Source organism: Bombus vancouverensis, chromosome 4, assembly GCF_051014615.1.
Source record: "Bombus vancouverensis nearcticus chromosome 4, iyBomVanc1_principal, whole genome shotgun sequence".
In the NCBI taxonomy this organism is placed as follows: domain Eukaryota; kingdom Metazoa; phylum Arthropoda; class Insecta; order Hymenoptera; family Apidae; genus Bombus; species Bombus vancouverensis.
The window spans coordinates 1,300,328-1,323,681 of record NC_134914.1 but is presented as its reverse complement, the minus strand read 5'-3'; the positions used below and the strand labels follow the sequence as shown (position 1 = coordinate 1,323,681).

Genomic DNA, 23,354 nt, shown 5'->3' with positions numbered 1-23,354 from the left:
GGCGTTACGGTCGCCCAATCAGAGCGTTTCTTTCACTGATATATCAATGGCTTCTCCCTGCTTCAAGTCGTTGCTAAGAACACATGTGAGAATGGACATTCTTAATCCAATGTTAGAAATATCAGCCAAAAGATGGAGGTGGGAATTCTATCCGCATTAATCTTTCCCTATTACTTTTTTTTAATTTATATGAAGAAACAATAGCTTAAAACTTCAACACTATAAGAACCAAAACAGAGCTTTTATTAGAAAATGAATTAAACAAACTTAGAAATCACAGATTAAAAAATACAAATATTATGAAATTAAGTTAAACGCTAAACTGAATTTTATTATTTGAAGGACCGCGCTCTTCTGTCCGTTTTTATAGGTTTGTTTATGGAACTTCTTATAGTAAGAGGTAACTTAAAAAAATTAATGTCTAAACTATTTTACAATGTACCATCAGAGAGGAAATGAGTTCTAATTGTTCTCGAGCTAATATTGTTCCCAGCAACCAAGTACTGATGGTATTCTACGCTAAAATATATGAAAACTTATAAAGTTAGGAATCTGTTCTATTTAGTTTCACGCTGGCATATACAAACACCTATTTAGTTCCACCAAAAACGTGGTATGCTGTGGCGCTGTGGTTCACGTCATCAGAGCCTGTTTCATTGTATGGTTCTATGGAAATCTTTTCCATTCGATATAAACAAATATGAGAATAATAAAATCGCGCAATAATTGAACTAAGTTGCCTCTTAAAGAGAAATTAATTATTTATTATATCTTTTTAACGAAGAAAGGAAAATCTTTCCTTTCAAACGATAATGGATCAGTAAAATGATGCAATAATTTTAATATATTCTCCATATACAATAGCTTTTTAGATATAACATTAAATTTACTTTTCTCGCAATAATGTTTTTGTTATAATAAAACTTAAATTTCATTTTGATAGTAATTTCAATAGTTGGTAGGCTGCGAATAATATTTCTGACGATAATGTATCTGTTTTGCATGCGTATTCATTTACAGAAACGACAAAAACAGAAGAACAAATTAAATGCAAACGAAATTTGACGTTGTGATTAATTTTACGATTTTCATCCATCTTACTTCCATTACTGAGTAAAATTTATGGTAATTATTTAGAAGTTCGCCCATATCACCGATTTTGATGTTTTTTGTATATGCTATTGGGACTACAATTCTAAACATATTTTTATCACATTTCAGAATCGCTATATACAGGTAATGTAGAAGGTATATATTATGTAGTAGTTAATTCTATATGGCATATATTTCATTTTATTCTCTTGCCTTTTTGTTTAACTCTTAATCGTAATTATTATAGTTCTAATCATAAGCAATTAGTTTTCATTTTCAGGACAATAAAAGTCGAAAATTTTGATGTACACATATATATGTATATGTATATGTCGGAGATGAAAGGACATCGAAGCCTTTCTTTTGGAATGTTTGGGAAGGTCCCCAATACTTTAATCCAGACTTTTATTATAGCTGCACTTAAATAATAAAACTGAAAAAAATAGTTGTTTATGTTTTAATCCGAGTATGGGTGCCCGAGATTTATGACATAACGGGTCGCTGAACGCAGCCACGGTCACGGGAGGGATGTGTATCTAACAGAGATATGGAGTAATTATATAACTCTCCTTAAAAACAAAGATTGACCCAAAGGGTACAGAGAGGTACGGAGAGGAGTATATAAGGGCAGTTCCACTTGGGCTGAGATTCTGTTCAGTCAGATAAGTTCTACTTGTACTGAGGACAAGTACGTTGAGTCACACCAGAATCGTGGATCAAATCGCATTCGTCATCCCGTTGACCGTGGATTCGTTATTGAACCTAAGATCATTGTCATTAGCATCTCGAGTATCTAATTACCACGGTTACTTGTCAAATTCTGTAATAATCGTATTTGCGCTGGTAAATATCTTCTCTATTGCATAATAACAATGTCCAATCCAAATGAAGATTCGCTTCACGCCCCTAACCTTAATCATAATGTGAACCCGACATATATATATATATTGTGTGTGTGTTTGCGTGCATATATATTGTGTTGCGTGTATATATATTGTGTGTGTTGCGTGTGTATATATATATAAGGCAGTGCCCCATATAGAATTATTATTAGACTAAGATTTATTTTAATTTTTAAATTTCAGGTTTTTATGGATCCTAGTCCGGTTTCTAGTTTTCGCGTTGGTTTTCTTCTTAAAGCTCCTTTGTTGTTTGTTTTGAACATTGTGCAAACGCACACCAGAAGGAATATTTATTTGATGATGAATAAATTAAAAATTTTTTGGGATCTCCCCATAACTCGCTCGCAGAAGAGGCGGACAGCCTCGAGTTCCTGTGGCCCGCTCAACATCGCTTCTACGATCGCCGAGGGGGTCAATCTTTCGCCTATGACGTGCCGCAGGGTGTAGCGGGACAGTTCCCACGCCGGACAAAGCTCCAGCGTGTGCTGCACCGTGTCCCTGCCCTCCCCGCAGTGGTGACAGATGTTCGTCGTCTCCTGTCCGATTTTCCTCAGGTACTCGCCGAACACGCCGTGTCCCGTGAGCACCTGGGTCATCCTGTAGGTGAGTGGGAAGCCGCGGCGTCTCCCCGTTCGGGAGGACCGCCTCCGCGCCTCGATGTTCGCCTCCCTCGTTGATCAGCTGGGATTGCCACTGGTCCCACGCGTCCTCCTCGACGGTTCCTAGGTCGTTTGGGGCCGCCTGCTTGGTCGAGTCCTCTCCCGGGTCCCATACTCTCATGTGGGTGTATCTTCTCTTGAGCGCCAGTGCCCGAAGCTCCCACGGGGGGGACGCGACCAGAACGGTCGCCGACGCGTGAGACACCGTTCGGTATCCCCTGACGATTCTCCTGAGGAGCAGTATGCTGCGACGACTCGCCATCAGATCGTCCGCCCATACCGGGGCCCCGTACATCACTCGGGACCGAACGACGCCCTCGTATAGTCGGCGCACCGCGACTCTCGCACCGCCGATGTTCGGCAGCAGGCCGCACAAGGCATTGGCAGCCGCCGATACCTTCGGAATCGGGGAGTCGAAGTGCGGCTCGAGCGTCCACTGACTTCTGAAGTGTTCTGGGGAACTTTTAAGAACGATTCTAATGACCAGACTCAGGTGTTCATTACAAGAGAACGAATGTGCGAAATTGCGAACCCGTAGGACACTCGAAATTAGCAAGGAGGATCATCAGAAGATAAGACACGGCCCTGTGCCTTTACTGAAATTACGCGATGAAGTTCGGTCAGGGAGGAAATGAGAGTGCTCACGCTTATGGACCTGATTGTTTTCGGACTAGTGCTGCACCATGCGGCCAATTGATGAGTTTAATTAAGATTAGAATATATAAAAACCTATAAAATTGGGGATCTGCTTTGCTTGATCGTAATTTAGTATATAAATTAGAATCTATGTAGTAACTGGTGGATTCTTAGAGTAAGTGATAAGTGATGATGGTAGAGTTTAAAGTTTAAGGTATTTTAATGAGTGATATTCGATAACAAAAGGACAGACTACGATATCGTTGCACGCCGACTCACACTCCGTGTCCGCTCAACTCGCACTCTGTTTCTCGACTGACTCTCTGCCCGTTTTAGCACTCTATTGTCTTTTCCTGGGCCCACCGCACACGTGTTCTACAGACGCTCGTAGCCAGGGTCACGTAGGTCTTTTCGGTAAAGCTATTTACCTGAAGGACCCGGTAATGCATTGATAGAGCCGACAGCGCCTCGGCTCTCGCGACATTGTCTGTAGTTAGCTCGACGTTTCTTGGGCCCTTCTTCCCGATACTACATCTATGTATTTAAATTTAAAGCTAGGGATCTGCCCTGTTTAGTTGCACACTAGCATAGACAAGAACCGATTGAGTTACATGTTCGAATGAATCGATTTAATTGTACGGTTCTACTAAAAATTTCATATCTACTTTTCTATCCGAGATAGACAAATATGAGAATGACAAAGTCAAGCAATAATGAAACTAATTGTAAGTTGTCTAAGAAAAAGAAATTGATTGTTTACTATATTTTTTTTTAGAGAAGAAAAGAGAATATTTCCTTTCAAACAATTATGGATTAATGCAATAATTTATTTTTCCACACATCATTTAGATTTAACATTAATCCTTGGCATTTGACATGTCAATTGTACTGGCAGGAATATTTTTTCATCGTCGCATGGAATCAAATATTCCTTTTTATTAGTACGATGATGCTTGTTGAAACGAATTAAACGAAAATAGGGACGACATATTTCTATATCTTTCTAATATAGGAATCCATTGGTTCAAAATCTTTGGGTTTTTACAATTTGGTACTTCTAACCTACTGTATAGCTTACTTTAACGTGATAGCCATTTAAACGATAAATTTGATCATTTACTTAAACACATATTGTGTTCAGAATAACGAAACATCGCCTCACTATCAATATATAAATCGACTTGTCACATAACATTTCGAATAAAGGTTGTATACGTGGCCCAATCAATATTACTTGTACTTTTCTATTTCCATAAGACTACTGGATACAATCAAGTTACGCTCATAGTATCAACAAAGACGAGCAACGTATAAAAGAAAAAAAGTCATGCGGAGTAAGCTGAATAATCTAATAAAAAATACCAAACTTTAACAATGTACAATTTTTGAACAAGTGAAACGGATTCTGGAGCTTCAAATTTCTAGATTCAAAATCGTTATATCGTGTTTCCATTTATCGAATTCAAGAAACATTCGATAATTGTAAAAAAGACCCTTTACATAATTGCATACTCGTCGTGTACTCGTCACCATTACGAAGAGGAGTGCTATTCCTCTGACACATTGAGAAGCTCGACGGTGTCACGAGGGAGACACAAGAAATCACGAAATTAACAGATCACCGGTGATCTCCTCGCGTTGTAGTTCGAACGTTTCACAAGTAAGGTAAAAAATTTGGACTTTAGATATGATAGTAAAATTTATTGTACGAATCCAGCAGAATGACGGTTCAGAGTGTTATAATAAAAAGGTGTTGACTGCTGATTTGGGAGGGTTCTTATACTAAGGTTTGGTTTCTCTGGAAGGGTTATCGTCGCGGCTATTCTGTTACTATCTGGTTATTGTTTCGATGGTTGTGGTATGCAGGATGTTTCGTCTACCCTATTACCGTTTCTGAGCGTGTGGCATTCCCCCTTCTTAGCTTCGCTTTACCTCGATGAAGCATATGGCTCTGGTGGGTCGTCTAACTTGAATGATCCCTTCACAGAATTATCAATGTTATGGTCTTCTTCCTGAGAAGTAAGGTTTTAGTCTGTTGCCGTGGATTCTTTGAGTTTGACCGTTGGAATATAAGATAGAATATAAGATAGAATATATCTAAGATAGATGATTGGATGAAAGGATTTCTGCTGGTCCTAGCCATTCGTGGTATAGTTTGTTGGTTTTGTGATCGTTATGTACCCATACTTTATCTTTTACTTGGAATATCGTTTGTGTTTTAATAACTTTTTGTATCTGATCTCTCTGATATCGCTTTTTGTTTGATTCGGTGATTTGCTTTGGTTATGGTTTGGTTATGTCGATTTTTCCAGAGGTTAAATAATTGTTCTTTAGTTAGGCTGGGGTTGGGTGATATCAAGGATGGCATGTTAGCTTGTCGTCCAAATGTTAGTTCAAATGGGTTTTGTCCGGTCGTTTCGTGTACTGAAATATTATATCACATACATATTAGTTTTAAATTTTCGTCGTAATCGTTTTGTCGGTCGGTCGTACAAGTTCGAATAAGATCATTTACTACAGCATGTGTTCGTTCAAGGGATCCGTTAGATTGCGGGTGGAAGGAGGTAGTTTTTATGTGTTAGATCTTGAAAGCCTTTTCAAATGTATCCATCAGTGTATATATAGAGAATATAGAGAAAAATCGAATCTGTGTGAATCGATTAATTATCAACCCCAAACCTACATCAATTAACAGTTTCCTCTTGATGCGTTGAATGGATCCTGGCAGGGGTCGCCAATTTTGTCACGTAGGAGACACAAGAAATCACGAAATTGACAGATCACCGGTGATCTCCTCGCGTCGTAGTTCGAACGTTTCACAAGTAAGGTAAAAATTCGAACTTCAGATATGATAGTAAAATTTATTGTACGAATCCAACAGAGTAACGGTTCAGATAGTTATAACAAAATAGGTATTGAGTGCTAATTTGGGAGCGTTCTTATACTAAGGTTTAGTCTCTCTGGAGGGGTTAGGTTGTCGCCGGGTGTTTATCAGACACGGCTATTCTGTTATTATCTGGTTATTGTTTCGATGGCTGTGGCATGTAGAATGTTTTGTCTACTTATGTTTTTTTTTTAATGCTTTTGAACGTGTGACAACGGTTCGTCAGGATCAAGTGGTGTAACATGATCCAATGTCAGATATCGCCGAGACAAGGTATCTAGGTACTAATATTGTTGAAGTAATTACTTCAAGAAAAACTCTACATCTTTACTTTTGTATATCTGTGACCTGGAGACCGCTGTTGCGAAGAAAATAGAATTTAGTGAAACAAAAAATTTGAAATAAGGAGAGATCCATATTATTGTGCCCTTGAATATAAATTATGTTTTGGATTACAAGGTATAGAAACAAAAGAGCTATAAATAGATTTCTTGTAGCTTTCAGCTAGAGCTACAAGGTTAACTTTTTGATAATGTCTTTTGCTATAAATATATGAACGTGCTCCCTATCATTCTATTGTATCGTAACACTGTAAAAGTGATGATCTGGATTAGTATACACTATACTTATATTATACTTTGCATAGTGAGTATACATGTACACTGTTGCCATTTTCAATGTTCTCGCGAGCGCAGGTTCCGAATTAAGTGGATGTATGTTACGCCGATATGCTATATCGTCTATAAGCTATATTGAATATTTATTGTAATATAAAACGATTGCTATTTTCGTTCCGACTTTTTTGTGAACAGTCTGGACATTTCCATATGATTTTTTTATGAACATCTGCAGAAAAGACGATCGTGGTGTGTGTATGAAATTTGTATAAATATTGTTTACATTTGCTATTATTTATTAATTATTTATTAAGGCAAAGAATTAGAGGAAATATTAATCCTCTCTATTCGAAAATTCATTCATTCGAAAATTAATGAGTAAGCAGGTATAATGTTTAATCTACGATTTTTCTTACAAAACGTCACGCAGGATGGTTTACGTCTTCAAATGTCATAATCTTCTTCTCTATGACTTGTACGAGATAAGCTGCTGCCCATGTATCGTTCTATTCAATAACTAAAAAAACAAAGCCGAAAACTCAATTTTTTATTTCTAATTTTCATCCTATTTTAAATTTTTTACACCAGCGAATATACAAACAAGTATTATACATATATGAAACGTATTTATAAATTATACGTATAATTGCAATTGAGAGTATATGTACGTAGAATAATACATAAATATAGGTATAGTTTTAGAACTTATGTTTATTTGATGGACTTGTGTTTGTTATTTTGTAATAATGTAGAATACGCTTATAAATAATTGTGTTTCCTTCTTTGTATTTACAAGCATACACGTGACTTGACACGTACATTCAGTTTCCTAGCATTAACTCATAGAGTAAAGTAAAGTAAGGGATAGTTACAAAAGCAAGAAAAGTTACAGAAGCAAGAATATATGAAAAAATTTGTTCTACAGGTGGACATTGAAAGTGTGAGAATAGCAATGCAACAAGATCAACGCTGTTCAACCAGGAGACACGCAAGCGCTTTATTTTCAAGTCGAAGTCTTCGTAGAATTTTGAAGTCAACTAAATTTTTCTCAAGAATTACTTGAAATTTTGACTGTAAATAGTGCGCTGAACTTTCTGCTTATGTCAGACCAGACTCATTTTGTATTATCTGGTTGTGTCAATAAATAAAATTTTCCTGAAAATCTTCACGAAGTTCAGGTTTTCACACCCAGAAAATTACCGTATGATATGGAGCAGCATTGTTTGGTATCGTTGCCTCTTCTTTGAGGACAAGCTATGCTGTTACGGTGACATAAAACCGCTATGTGAAAATTCTGTGTAATTCTTTGGAACCACAATTGCATCAACTTGAGCATTGTATGGTCCCATTAGGGTAGTAGGTCGTCCGAAAAGTTCCTTTCGTTTTATAAGGAAATAATGGATGCACAGCATTTTCCGTTTTATATTATTTTATCGAATTACGTATGATCCATTTTGTTTCCAGCAAAATAAAGATCACAACGTTCGACAGATTAGGTTTCATGCGTCGTTGTAAAAGACGTGTCTGCAAAAGAAAGACACTTTTCGGACAACCTAATACAACTTTGCACATCACAATGGCAGTGTGTTGAGTGTTTGTGCGTGGAATGTTTTCTGGACATTCGATTTCATCGTACGACGATATTTCTTATTTCTCTTGATCGGCAAATTTGATTTATTGCGATTAGTGATAGTTGCCTCAAAAACCAAAAAACAAAGAGTGTGATCCTCCATTTGCCAATATTTAAGAATGGAAGAAAAGATAAAATTGCAGCATTCCATAACGAAATGATCCAAAAGGTAATAGGATATCTTTGAAATCAACTAGAATAATATTCGAGAGAGTCTTTTCCAAAAAATAAAATGGCATCTTCGTATTAACATAAAAGCTTAATAAGAAATTGAAATCTTAAAATTCTATTTCATTTGAAAAATCGTTCGGCAATACAAATAGTTTACTTTGTTTCACACACAGCAGCTATACATATATCTTACACTTTGAAGACCTCGACAATCTCCTTGCACGCACGCTTGTTCTCAACCGACTCTTTCAGATTCTTCTAACATCTGGCAACAGTCTCTTGTCTCAACTAAGACCTGAACGCCCCCTAACGCTTACACACGCATTCATATGTACAGTGTAAATGTATCATCTACCCAACAATCATCATATTGAATGATACGCGGTAAAAATTTGAAAAACGTGTGGGAAGTTGTAGAAAACGAGGAAACTGGTTAATTGGAGTTCGATAAACAGATTGCAGGATCCTTTTACGCTTTGACAAGTACCGGTCATTTTGACTGGTATTGGTATAAGTAGCCTCGATACGAAATTATTTTGAGTTTGATTATATAAAAACGAAATAAAATCCACTATATTATTCTTTTAGTTATCGTTGCGAAAGTCATTACATCATTGCGGAAAGAAAATATAACATGAAGTAGAAATTCTAAAATAAAATTGTAAAACCAGTCAATTTCACTGGTGTGGTAGTTCTAGTGTTAACTTCAGCTAGGATCGAGTTTTAGTCCCTTTCGATTATTTTATTAGAATCATCTTGTCAATAAAATATCTGAAATAAAATAGTTGTTACGATGTTTAGAGGGTGAAGTAAATCTCTGCTTAAGTTCAATTTTCTTAATTACATTTACAAAAGTATGAATTTTCATAAAAATTCTAAGTCCCGTAAAAATGTAAACCCGGCTGAATAACATCAATATGCAGATGAGGTCATTCCTTATGAAAACATGAGAAGAAAATATAGAATCTTCGTTTACGATAAAATCAAATTTGAAAATGTATCAAATATATATACTTGAATATTGTTAATTCCGGATTGGACGGGTGTAAATAATCGACAGGAAGTTATACAACATGTGAAAATAAGTCAAAAATGAAAAAAATACAATTTCTTCAGAAGACACATCGCTTATGAGATAAATAAATTCGGAAGTTTATCCTACTCGTATACCAGGGCAGTTTTTTGCTTTTATATATATTTAACGAATACAAAAAAATTGTTTTTAAAGTAAATAACGAATCCAATCTTTAAAATTAGTGTACTCACAGATTATAGTTTCTTATATTTAATGACAATAACAGCATTGACTATTTTATGCTTTCTTAGGGCATACGAAAATTAGGTTGATGAAATAAAATAAATAAATGAAATAAAAGACATGAAATATAATAAAAAGAAATAAAGTAATATATGATAATATAAATAAAATAAAACAAAATAATTAACGAATCAATTTACAAATAGAAAGTTTTTACAAGCTTGTAGGTAACATTATGTCTAATTATATTTTAAACTGTTTACGGTATTATCGCTACTCGTATAACATTTTTAATTTCATCATTCAAAGAAATATGTTTACTGAAGTTGATGCAGAATGTCGGTAGGCGCCACTTTCTAACCACCAGTATGTATCCAAGTTTTATCTCTTTTTCGTGCTGCACTAATCTCCATTTCGTGTGTTGTCTCATCATAGTGAGACACGATCTCTGATTCTATCGCTGCCACATAGTTGTTTGGTAGTAATGTGTCCTGTGTATTAATAACATTCGTTCACTCATTTCTCTTTTCTAATCTTTCGAAACGTCTTCTTCTCTTAAGCGCATTTCTCTTTCCATTAGCAACCTGTCATGCTTTTCTCGTGCGACTTTATTCAGACATCCTGGTTTGCGTAAGGAACATTTGTGGTATTTTCCTCGCGGATTTCAAATGTTTTAAAGAAGCAAATAAGTTTCCAAATGATCTGCTTGTTATTCCCATGTAATAAAATTCTGTATCCTGTAAGACAATCACGTATATTTTTTCTTTTGACAGCATATGACAGGAGTCAAAAAACACATGTACGTACGGTTCACTTGCAACTATGTGTGAAAAATATAGCCGCGGAATACTATTCTCAATGCCGACATCTATCGGAAGCATTTGAACACCAAACAATTGAGCCATATAATTGGATCATCTGTTGTCAGAGAACAAATTGCAATATGATGATTATGTAAATAAGTCTCGACACTCGGTAGGGAAGACCGTCTATAGAATTGAATGATCCAGTCGTTAGTCGTTAGTTAAAAACGTCACTATGGAAGATCAAGAAAATCCGGGTTTTTTGCGAGACAAACAGAGTTGAATAGAGTGTCTCTATCTCTGTCTGAGACACTCATAGCATGTTACGCATGCGCAGAAAGTGAACCTTCGTATCTTGCATGTTGATCTTTCACAACTATTCAGGACTCAATTTTCGGACGATTTTCCCTGAACACCGGTATACGAGTATCGAGAACTGTTTATATCATGATTGCGGTACTACACTTCCACACAGGCATAGACAAGAACCTATTCAGTTCCACGCTAGTTTTTATATTGCAACGAAATGTATCTATCTATATTTTACAATTTACAATTTACATACTAATTAATATAAAAATAATATGTAGCTACAGTATGTAATAATAGTAGTATAAATAATTCTGATACGCATAATTTAATATTATATTGAAAATATGAACAAAATTGTAAAATATCGCTAATTTTTACGTGTATCAATTAACATCGGATGAGTACAATGCGCTAGGCAAAAATTATAATTATCCGGTTGCGATCGAGAGAGGCCCGGGAACCGGTGAGGGCGACACCCCCCCTCCCCCGCACAATACCTCGCCTAATGGAGCGGTATGTGGCCATGTCACACCGCACCTCGTCGCCGGAGCCGCTGTGCCAGGCAGTCCGGTTCCCCTACCAGACTGCTTGGCGGTCCCGAGGCGCTGAGCCGTCAGCGCCCTAGCCCGAACCCCACCGAGGGGCGCGGCGGACCCAGCGCGCCTCGTCAACGCCACGCGGAATTCCCAGGCGGTTACCCACCCAAGTACTATCCGTGCTCGGCGCTGCTTAAATCAGCATATGTACATATATTAAATTTAATGCTACTTTATACAAACATGAATACTGTTTTATTGACCGTCTGCGGAGAGACGCGATGTAAAGGAGCGCGTCAAAGGGAGTCGTAAATTCCTGTTACGATATACAATCGACGCCACGAAACTGATCGATCCCCTATTTCGTTTAGGATAATAGAGGTGATTAAATTAATTATAACGCTGAGGTAACAGATCATAACGTACTTTTTACTCCAACAACAATTGTAGACAATATGATTACGCTCGTTGCGTATATATATGTCGGGTTATCATTAGGATTTAGGGAACGTAACGATTCTTCGTTCGAATTAGCCATCGTTTTACAAAACAGAGATTATATTTACGCGTATATACAAGACTTTTACAAAGTATAATGAATATTGAGTTTAACGAATAATAAGTTTAACGAATAATAAGATTAACGAATAATATGTTTTACGAATAATAAGTTTAACGAATAATGAGATTAATGAACGCTATTAACAATGTTCTTGGGTTCAAACGAATCCATGGTCAACGAGATAACTCTTTACTATACGTAGAATAATTTTTTTATTAAAGGTTAGTATTAAAACCTTGAGCGACAGTTAAAGTGAAAGGTAATTCAAGTAACCTGTTTCATGAAATGTTAGTATGATTCGAGATATATCCTGAACACTACGCCAGTTTATATTCTCAGATCCTGCAAACTGTACGTCTTCTTCCAGTGAGTATTATTTCTGTGAAACTTACAGTGTTTCTTATTATTTACATTTTTTATGTTTGCATATAAATATAATCAAAGGAATTGCAGATAATGGATATGATACATCAATATGGAACATCCAATATAAAAAATATATATAATTATAGAAATGTTAGGAAAATATATGTACCATATAGTCACTCTTTAATAAGAGTTTCAATAAATGTTAGTTATTTCGCGTTATTTATTGATATTGTGATCTAATTTTATATTATTTTAGTATTATTTATTCACGAAAATGAAAAAGTGGCAAAACATAAATACATAATAATAAAATTACGTATAAAATTACAAGAATCGTTGACTGTAAAACAAATTCCTTGGAAACTATAACTGAATGGCGATTCATACATGTATACATGTATGTATAGAAAAAAATTATTTATAACGTTGAGCTTAATAACATATTTCAAGATCATTGAAGTTGGTGATATTGTACCAACTTTTTTAATAATAATTATCTATATATTTATATGTAACTACTAAAATATGTATGAAAGAAGTACCACAAGTATGAATAACTATATCATTAACATAAAAATAAATTATTATACAAAACATTTGCCTATATATTTATTGTAAAGCAAATATCTTTCGTTTCAGGTCAATAATGAAACTGTATAGCGTTTCCGATGGACCACCATCTCTTGCCTGTCGCCAAGCATTAAAAGCTTTAAATATTCAATATGAATTAATCGAAATGGACTTTGGCAAAGGAGATCACATGACAAACGAATATGCACAAGTATGCTTCTATTAATGACACACTACTATTTAATATAATTAAGGCTACTTAATAAATATTTTTATTATATGTAAAAAACTTGTTAATTTTGATACTTATTTTCAACATTAATAATATATCTATTTTATACTACATACATGTAATCATTTTTATAGTTAAATCCACAAAAAGAAATACCTGTGTTAGTCGACGACGATCTTATAATGGGAGAAAGGTACAAATTTACTTAAAACATAAATTATTCCGTCTACTTTAGTAAAGAGAAAAACATTGATGGATTTACTATAAAAGGGTAGTTTTTATGAAATTTTTTATGAAAATAATATTATACCCACTGATTACTAAATATTAAAACGACATTAAAGCAATGCATTAATTCATAAATTAAATTAAATTAAATTACAATCTTACAAATTATATATAAATATTATGTCGATACGAACATAGTAATAAAAATTATGTTTTATCTTAAATGCAATGGATTGGAAGAACACATTCGATAATTAAACAAAATATTGAATCCATAATCTAATAATTATATCGCATAAACTATATTAAGACTGAGGACACGATAATATTAAAATAATAAGAAAATTTCTTTCTGTTTTAATACACGTGTATGCTAGTAATGCTATTCTACAATATCTTGGCGACAAATATGACACAGTAGGAAAACTATACCCGAAGGATCCAGAGAGTCGTGCAAGAGTTAATCATCGATTGTGCTTTAATTTGGCTATGTATTACCGTAGTATTTGTGACTATGTGGTGAGTAAATAATAAACACAACTTAATGTACACATATAACGTTAAAAATTCTAATATGCTGTTATCAATGAGCTTTAAAAAAATTAAACATTTAAAAAATAGAATTTCGAAAATATTATAAACCTAATTGTACGTCATGAACTACATCTGATCTTTAAAAGAGAAAAATGCACAAATAAATCATATCTTCTTACAAGTAATGTTTGCAATCTTCATAATTGTGCATTAATTTTGGATACTAAAGCATTATCAATATTGACCAATTAAACGAAGCCAAATAATTTCACATATGTCTACTTCCAAATACTTCACAAGACTGATTGTACTACCATTGTTACGCCGCCTAAAACATCTGCACGCCAGCCCGCGCGACCGGACAACAACCGACCTGCGTAACGTCACTTCGACCCTCAATAAACCTAAGGGCCCACCATAACTTTCACTTTCCTGTATTGTTTCGCCATGTGTCGTCAATCCGTTTGTCCTGAAGAATTTCTTAAGCCTAAAAGTATTTTCGACGCACATCTGGTTTTTTAGAGAGGTCCTTGGGTTTATTAGTCGCACTTAAAACACGGAGAAAGCGGGTATGCACCCATGAGGAAAATCCGAATAGCCCTGTAATAAAACAAGCTAGGTTTTTCTCACGCACACAGTCATCTATCCACCACGATGGTAGGAGACTCCCTACTCATCCCTTCGAGCAGTAATGCAGGTCATGACCAATCGACACCTCGGTTCGTTACCCTCACTTTTCCTAACGAAATTGGGAACAACGAATCCGCGTTCTTTAGGCACAGGGGCACACCCACACCGAACTTTTCTTCCGTATTAAAAAAAGAGCGACAGTCAGTCTAAAAACTAACGCCTAACGCGGCAGTCTACACATAGCGCGAGAGTCGCATACTTCCCGCAAATCTTTGTCGGTTCTCGGTGTGGTCGAACATACACCTTCTCTCCTAAATACATCATAGTGCTAAGTCCATTAATACACTAATTTCCAGTATAAGAGCCCTGCTCTAGCGCACATATCTATCGCATCGTCGTGCGACAAGTTGTTAACTATTTATTTCGGCATCAGTGTAGTCTAAGTGTTGGACATATATAATTTATAACTCTGTGAATCACAGGGTTATACAAACTCAATCACCCCTTATTATCTCAACGGAAATCAGGGGATCGATCAATTCGTGGTGTCGACTGCTACAGTCGTAACGGGGATTTACGACCCCCGTTGACGTCTCTCCTCGCGATTACGTCTCCCCGCAATTGGTCGAAACTACATGGTCCTTCGAGCCGGATTTCGTGTCGCCAAAAAGTGCACTGACCAGTGACTATACAGTGTCGCGTGAAATCCAAGTTCCAACCACTTAGTCAACTGATCAAGGGAACCGCAATCGGAGAGAAGCACCTCCGTCCCTCAGCATCTACACGAGCCCACGCCGCATCGTAACGATTATCACCGAATCCCAGATCAACGTCCATTTGATCAAGGTAAGATCGTTCATATCATTAAAATTAAATATGGCCCAGGCTGAACCAATCAGCACGTTACGGCGTAGACGAGGCGCCCTAGCCCGTCGACTAGCAGCCATAAGGCGCGAACTCGATGAATACGAAGCGTCTGGGAAGCCAAACAGACTCGTCCTAACATCTTGCCGCAGCTCGTTCGATGAACTTTGGAGGAGGATACTCGAGGTTCAATACGAGCTAGATGTGTTAGATGAGGGGGAAGATGCGCGTGTAGATTCGTTATCGCAAGAGCATCGGGAGCTTGACGTGCGGTTCCTAGGTCTCTTTGAGCAAATCTCAGCAACGACCCCGTCGACTACAAAAATAGGTGAGAGATGCCGGAAACCAGAGTCGACCACCGTTCCAGAGGTCCGCGTGCCCCAATTCGACGGCGCCCTCGAGAACTGGACCTATTTCTACGACACGTTCTCATCCATAGTGGACCGTAACGAAAGTTTGACGAATGTCCAAAAGTTCCAGCATCTACGCTCATCTATAACTGGACGGGCCGCACAGAGTATCCAGTCATTAGAACTCACAGAGGCCAACTATTCCATCGCACTTGACACACTGAAGGACAAGTTCAATTGCCCCCTCCAAATCTGCATGCGCCATTGGAATTTGATGCGCAACTATCCGGAAATCAAAAAGGAAACTCCAGAAGCCCTAGAGGATTTGTTGAAAACCATCAGCGTAAATCTAAAGGCGCTCGAAAACCTAAAACAGCCCGTCACATCAAATATAGCGATTATCGAATTGCTCGCGTCGAAATTGCCCTCGTCCAGCCTGCGTAAATGGCAACGCACACTGCCCCGCCAACAGGTGCCATCCTATCAACATCTGATAGACTTTCTCAAAACACGGGCGAACGGGACTCAACTCCTCTCTAAAGCGAAGGAATCAAAAGGGTCAACCCACAAACACCACGGTCAGCGAACAACCATACCGCATGGACGAACCTTTGCTACAACCAGCAGGACGTTGGTGTGTCCGACCTGCAACGGACCTCACGAGCTCAGGCACTGTAAAATCTTCAAGGCCAAATCAGCGACAAAACGTTTTCAGATCGTGAGGAAGGCATCGTTGTGTATAAATTGCCTAGGCAGAGGACATTCGCCGACACAGTGTACATCGGGTTCGTGTCGTATCTGCGGTCACCGACACCATACATATCTACACCGCGAACAAACCCAGGTAGACTCACGGTCGTCGAGCGGCCGATCGTCGAGCGGTCGGTCGGCAAGCGGTTGGTCGCCGAGCAGTCGTTCATCACACAAGCGAGCCTCCGCTGGACAATCACCATCTGAATCATCGAAGTCGCGGTCGTCCCACAAGTCGAGGCGTACATCCGATACTTCACGGAAACATACATCTTCGGCTCCAAGAGATACGAAAGAGCATGCCTCGTATGAGTCACGCTCAGCACGGATCAAAAACACCGCCCCAACCTCCTCGTCCAAATCCCAACCGGCAAGTATAGGAAAACATTGAGATTTCTTGTTATCCCGGCCATATCGACCTTCATACCAAATGAGCCCATCGACCCCTCGAGTTTGGGATTACCCAGAAATATCCAATTAGCCGATCCACAATTCCATTGCCCAGCCCCGATCGATGTCTTGCTTAGCACCGGATCAACATTTGCGTCGCTGTGCATCGGGCAGGTCAATCTGGCGCAACCAGGCGAACCTGAACTGCGTCTACAAAAAACACGGTTCGGTTGGGTAATCGGGGGGAGTCCAACGTCCCAAACCGCGATGAATACGTTCCACGCAATCACAACGGCTCTGCAAGAGGACCTTGCGCGGTTTTGGGAGATCGACGAGGGACCGGCCACTACTCATCTTTCGGAATCTGAACGACTATGTGAAGAACATTTCCGAAACCATGTCCGACGAACCAAGGAAGGCAGATACATCGTTGCATTACCATTCAACGAAAAGCTTTCCTCACTAGGGTCATCGAAGGCCGCTGCAATGAGCAGGCTCGCCTCTCTTCATCGTCGATTCCAACGCGACAAACAATATGAAACCGCGTATAGTGCTGTGATCCAAGAATATTTAGACTTGGGTCACATGACGAAGATCAACACGGATCACGCCACCGACCACGGATATTATTTACCACATCACGGCGTGATCAAGGAATCGAGCGACACCACCAAGCTCCGGGTTGTGTTCGACGGCTCAGCATCAAGTACCACGGGAGTGTCTCTAAACGACGCCCTTCATACGGGCCCGAAATTACAAGAAGACCTGAGAAACATCCTATTGAGATTCCGGTCATTTCAATATGTCCTTACCGGCGACATCGAGAAAATGTACCGTCAATTCATCCTACGTCCAGAAGATCGTCCTTATCAAAAGATTCTGTGGCGTGCCGACAACGGAGAGATCGAAACTTACCGACTCAACACCGTCACGTTCGGTCTATCCGCAGCCCCGTATCTGGCCATCCGATGTCTCAAACAGTTGGCAGAAGACGAGGGACCTCGATTTCCGAAAGCAGCGCAGATCCTACGGCGAGACTTCTATGTCGACGATGCGTTGACCGGAGCCGATACGAAGGACGAAGCTTTCAGTCAGGAATGATCTCACGAAATTACTTAAGCTAGCCGGTCTAAATATCCGCAAATGGGCATCAAACGATCGGGATCTGCTACGAGGGCTACCTGAGGAAGACACCAACCAGAAACTACATCTCGGTGAGTCATCCACGTTAAAAACACTCGGCGTCTTTTGGGATTCAGCCGACGATTCCATACTATATTCGGTCAAGACGATCAGTGACACTTCCCGAGTCACAAAGCGATCAATCAGTTCAGTCATCGCACAAATCTATGATCCACTAGGATTGCTCGCGCCGGTAATCGTTCGAGCAAAAATGATTTTGCAACAAGTCTGGACATTGAAGGTAGATTGGGACGAATCCCTTCCGACAGACGTACACACAGAATGGATCAAATACCACACACAATTGCCGTTGTTAAATGCGGTAAGGTTCCCTTGGAAGACCATCATAGAATCCGCAACGAAAATTGATTCTGTGACGCTAGCGAAAGGGCATGCGTCTACGTGCGGACGACGGACCGAAAGAACAATATTTGGACTCGACTCCTCACGGCGCGATCGAAGGTAGCGCCACTCAAATCGCTCTCCATACCACGTCTCGAATTAAGCGGGGCACTTATTTTGACGTCCTTGATTTCGTCAATACGACAGGCCCTGACGACCAAGATATTGCGGATAGTATACTGGACTGACTCCACCATCGTGCTCCATTGGATCAGGTCTTGGCCGCACACCTTGAAAACATTTGTGGCGAATCGAGTCGCTGAGATACAGGTCAAGACCAATATCTCCGACTGGCGTCATGTGCCTACCGACCATAATCCAGCTGATCTCATCTCCCGAGGCCAGACGCCCAAGGAATTCCTATGTCCGTCCATTTGGAAAAACGGGCCAAGGTGGCCCCTGCAAAGCGAGAACTATTGGCCGGTCTGGAGCCCGACACCGGTAGTCGACCTCCCGGAGCAAAGGAAGACGATCTGTCTGAAGACGAATATTAACGACAACACACTCCTCCATCGTTACTCGTCTTGGCCAAGACTAATAAGAATCGTCGCCTGGTGTCTTCGATGGAGACATAGGCAGCACCGATCTGCCCATCTCACCACAGACGAATTAACTGCAGCGCACAACAAACTAATAACAATAATACAATCCAGTCATTTCGCGCCTGAAATTCGGACCCTCCAGAAAAATCGAAGCGAGGACGTTGGAGGGAAACTACAGCCATTAAACCCCTTCCTCGACGAAGATGGGATACTCCGGGTAGGAGGACGACTAACCAACTCCGCCATACCCTTCAGCCAAAAACGCCCGATCATCCTGCCGAAATCCCCGGTGACAGAGCTAATTATAGAGCAAGAGCACCGGAACAATCACCACACGGGGACACAGGCTACACTATACGCGGTGAGACTGCGCTATTGGCCGATCGACGGCCGTAGCCAGGTATGGCGCACTCTCAGAAGGTGCGTCCGCTGCTGCAGAGCCGACCCTCCACCAGTGGAATACTTGATGGGTGATTTGCCAGAGGCGCGTATTACCGAATCGCGGCCGATCACGAACGTCGGAATCGACTACTGCGGCCCATTCTACATCAAGGAGAGGAGGGACCGCAACCGACGTAAAATCAAGACGTACGCCGCCATATTCGTTTGTCTGGCGACAAAGGCGGTCCACATAGAGTTAGTCAGCGACCTAACCACCGACGCCTTCTTGGCCGCGCTACGCCGTTTCATCTCGCGGCGAGGATACTGCGTAACGATCCTCACCGACAACGGCACCAATTTCGTTGGGGCTAACCGGGAGCTGCAAGAACTCCGGACCCTATTGCAGTCCGACGACCACCAGGATAGGGTACAGAATTTTCTCGCCGACCGACAAATACAATGGCGTTTTAATCCTCCGAACTCACCACATTTTGACGGCTTATGGGAAGCCGCGGTTAAAGCGTTCAAACGCCATCTCATCCGCGTGGTCGGCACGGAGCTCCTGACCTTTGAGCACCTCAACACCCTGGTGATAGAAATTGAGGCCATTCTCAATTCACGCCCACTGACTCCCATCTCATCCGATCCGAAAGATCCTCCTGTCCTCACTCCCGGACATTTTCTGATCGGTGACACACTAACCAGTTTACGGGAGCGTGATTTCAGGACAGTTCCATCAGGCCGGCTATCCAGTTGGCAGCGCATTCACCAGATTAAGCAGCACTTCTGGAGCAGATGGTATCGAGAATACCTAAATGAGCTAACCCGCCGCAACAGATGGGACAAGGGCAAACATAACATTCGTGAAGGCACCGTAGTAATCCTCAGGGAGGATAACGTGCCCTCTATGCAGTGGCCTTTGGGCCGCGTAATCAAGGTCCATCCAGGAGCCGACGGAATCATCCGGACCGCTACCGTGCAGACGGCAACAAGCATCCTGGACCGCGGTGTCAAAAGACTGGTCCCCTTACCCATCCACCCAGATCCAGACGAGGCCGAACGTCCACACGGAACGAAGGAGGTCACCAACGACACACCTGACTCCACAGCCAGAATTTGATCGGTGCCCTCTCAACGGGGAGAGGATGTTACGCCGCCTAAAACATCTGCACGCCAGCCCGCGCGACCGGACAACAACCGACCTGCGTAACGTCACTTCGACCCTCAATAAACCTAAGGGCCCACCATAACTTTCACTTTCCTGTATTGTTTCGCCATGTGTCGTCAATCCGTTTGTCCTGAAGAATTTCTTAAGCCTAAAAGTATTTTCGACGCACATCTGGTTTTTTAGAGAGGTCCTTGGGTTTATTAGTCGCACTTAAAACACGGAGAAAGCGGGTATGCACCCATGAGGAAAATCCGAATAGCCCTGTAATAAAACAAGCTAGGTTTTTCTCACGCACACAGTCATCTATCCACCACGATGGTAGGAGACTCCCTACTCATCCCTTCGAGCAGTAATGCAGGTCATGACCAATCGACACCTCGGTTCGTTACCCTCACTTTTCCTAACGAAATTGGGAACAACGAATCCGCGTTCTTTAGGCACAGGGGCACACCCACACCGAACTTTTCTTCCGTATTAAAAAAAGAGCGACAGTCAGTCTAAAAACTAACGCCTAACGCGGCAGTCTACACATAGCGCGAGAGTCGCATACTTCCCGCAAATCTTTGTCGGTTCTCGGTGTGGTCGAACATACACCTTCTCTCCTAAATACATCATAGTGCTAAGTCCATTAATACACTAATTTCCAGTATAAAAGCCCTGCTCTAGCGCACATATCTATCGCATTGTCGTGCGACAAGTTGTTAACTATTTATTTCGGCATCAGTGTAGTCTAAGTGTTGGACATATATAATTTATAACTCTGTGAATCACAGGGTTATACAAACTCAATCACTCCTTATTATCTCAACGGAAATCAGGGGATCGATCAATTCGTGGTGTCGACTGCTACAGTCGTAACGGGGATTTACGACCCCCGTTGACGTCTCTCCTCGCGATTACGTCTCCCCGCAATTGGTCGAAACTACAACCATTACCATTAATTACTGATTATTATCGATTACCCATATCTAGCACTTGCAATTAGTGATATCATCTACTGCATTTTTCAACTTTAATAACGACGATTTAATTATATAAAGTAAATAGTTAAATAACCATTTTTTGTTAATTGATGTAGGTTTGGGGTTGATATTTAATCGATTCACACAGATTCGACTTTTCCTTCTATATTTCTCCGCCTCGTACAACACGTTTTAACACGCATGATACACTTAGTCTATTAACACGTGGTCGACTTCTAAGACAAAAGAGCGTCGTTAGAAGTCGTACCAAGTTGGCTTGTAGTAACTAACGATCATGCCAGCTTAACTTTTCTCAACAAGTTTTATTACAATGCTTTTAAATGATACATATGGTATTTAGTTTATTGCCAATGAAATAATGAATTCTACTTTCCGTACTCATTTGCAAGCGCATAAATACATATTTATATTATACACAAGATATAGATATTAATGCATATGAAAACATTTAAATTGTTTACATTACTTACCTCACTCGATGCATTTTTTCATATTTACTTTCCATTTGAAACTTATCTTTTTTCTATGGTTCATATGGAACAAATAGGATATACAGTTAGTCATTGTGATAAAAGTTTCCTATGATAAATGCTCAAGTATTATAGTTTCATGATCTATTGTATGCAATTATTTTGCAACATGTTTGAACAAATTTTTACTTTGTATTAAAATATTTTTGTATAGTTGGTTCCTATATTCTTTGATTGTAAAAGAACATCTCTGAATCTGAAGAAAATGACAATGGCACTAGATGTTTTTAATACATATTTACAACGTGAACATACAGAATACGTTGCGGGCAGTAAGTATCATGATTTTAATATGAATACTTTCTATAAACCGTACAGGTATTGTAACAGTTATAAAAACTTAATTAGATTATTAAGTTACACAAAAATTTAGTTCACTTATAAGATTTATTTTTTTTAATGTGAAAATAACCTAAATATTCTTTAATAATACCGATATAGTTTACAAAAACAGATAATTCTATATTTTTCACTTGATATCGCTCGTATTATTAAAGTACAATAGTTTAATTATTACATTTACTTAACAGATACGCTGACCATCGCCGATTTCCCCTTAGTTACTGCAACTATGTGTCTAGAAGCGATCGATTTCAAATTAAATTCGTGGCCTTACATAGAAAAATGGTATAATAATTATAAACAGAAACATCCAGAATTATGGGAAATCGCTGCAGAAGGTATGCGAGAAATTAGTTACTACGAGAAGAATCCACCTGATTTGTCTGATCTGGATCATCCGATTTATCCAATTCGCAAAAGCAATAAATAGCTTAACATATAAGTTATAAAATGCAATTATTTTATAATGGTTCTACATATATGAAATGCTAACACATTTTTAAAATTAAATGTTAATATACGTATATTACTACGTTCTCTAATAAATTAAATGTTTTTACTGATATTGACATATGTGGTATTTTTTTAAATATTAGTTTCAACCCAACTAAAACTATGACGTATTTACATACACATACGTAATATATACTCTAACGACATTTATATATATTTCTTTATATAGATACAAAGTTTAATTCATGATTTGTATGTATATAATTGACCACATGCGTCACAAGTTAAAAAGTATTCTACTTGAGCTATATGTATAGTACAATCGATTCGATATGGAAGTTACAATGATAACAATCCCCTATATTATACATATGCCTTGTACATATATATGT

The 23,354-nt window shown here is 39.2% G+C and overlaps 2 protein-coding genes and 1 long non-coding RNA gene across 4 annotated transcripts; 2 read left to right on the top strand and 1 right to left on the bottom strand.

Moving 5' to 3' along the window:
• Positions 1–9,625: 9,625 nt before the first annotated feature.
• Positions 9,626–11,750, bottom strand: LOC143302632 (uncharacterized). Its single transcript, XR_013058269.1, has 3 exons — positions 11,462–11,750; positions 10,657–10,767; positions 9,626–10,586 (listed from the first exon to the last, which is right to left on the bottom strand). It is a non-coding gene; the product is annotated as an uncharacterized LOC143302632 (long non-coding RNA).
• A 533-nt stretch (positions 11,751–12,283) lies between these two features.
• gfzf (GST-containing FLYWCH zinc-finger protein) lies at positions 12,284–23,078 on the top strand. 2 transcript variants are annotated; one of them, XM_033342871.2, is made up of 6 exons: positions 12,284–12,428; positions 13,071–13,212; positions 13,368–13,426; positions 13,839–13,980; positions 22,322–22,439; positions 22,698–23,078. In XM_033342871.2, exons 2-6 carry the CDS (start codon positions 13,078–13,080, stop codon positions 22,937–22,939), a joined length of 696 nt encoding a protein of 231 aa, XP_033198762.1. In that variant the 5' UTR covers positions 12,284–12,428; positions 13,071–13,077; the 3' UTR covers positions 22,940–23,078. The 2 variants fall into 2 exon arrangements, with proteins under 2 accessions (XP_033198762.1, XP_033198764.1); XM_033342873.2 differs by lacking the exon at positions 12,284–12,428 and adding an exon at positions 12,724–12,828.
• Positions 19,572–22,098, top strand: LOC143302630 (uncharacterized). The gene has a single exon (XM_076618233.1). The coding sequence runs from the start codon at positions 19,572–19,574 to the stop codon at positions 20,604–20,606; it is 1,035 nt and encodes a 344-aa protein (XP_076474348.1). The 3' UTR covers positions 20,607–22,098.
• Positions 23,079–23,354: the final 276 nt, after the last annotated feature.

What these genes read in the sequence shown, in the direction of transcription:
- gfzf (XM_033342873.2), top strand. An exon ending in GATCTTATAATGGGAGAAAG is followed by an intron (nt 13,427 to 13,838) that starts GTACAAATTTAC and finishes CGTGTATGCTAG; the next exon opens with TAATGCTATTCTACAATATC. An exon ending in GTAGTATTTGTGACTATGTG is followed by an intron (nt 13,981 to 22,321) that starts GTGAGTAAATAA and finishes ATTTTTGTATAG; the next exon opens with TTGGTTCCTATATTCTTTGA.
- LOC143302630 (XM_076618233.1), top strand. Translation starts at nt 19,572, where the DNA reads ATGGGTGATTTGCCAGAGGCGCGTATTACCGAATCGCGGCCGATCACG.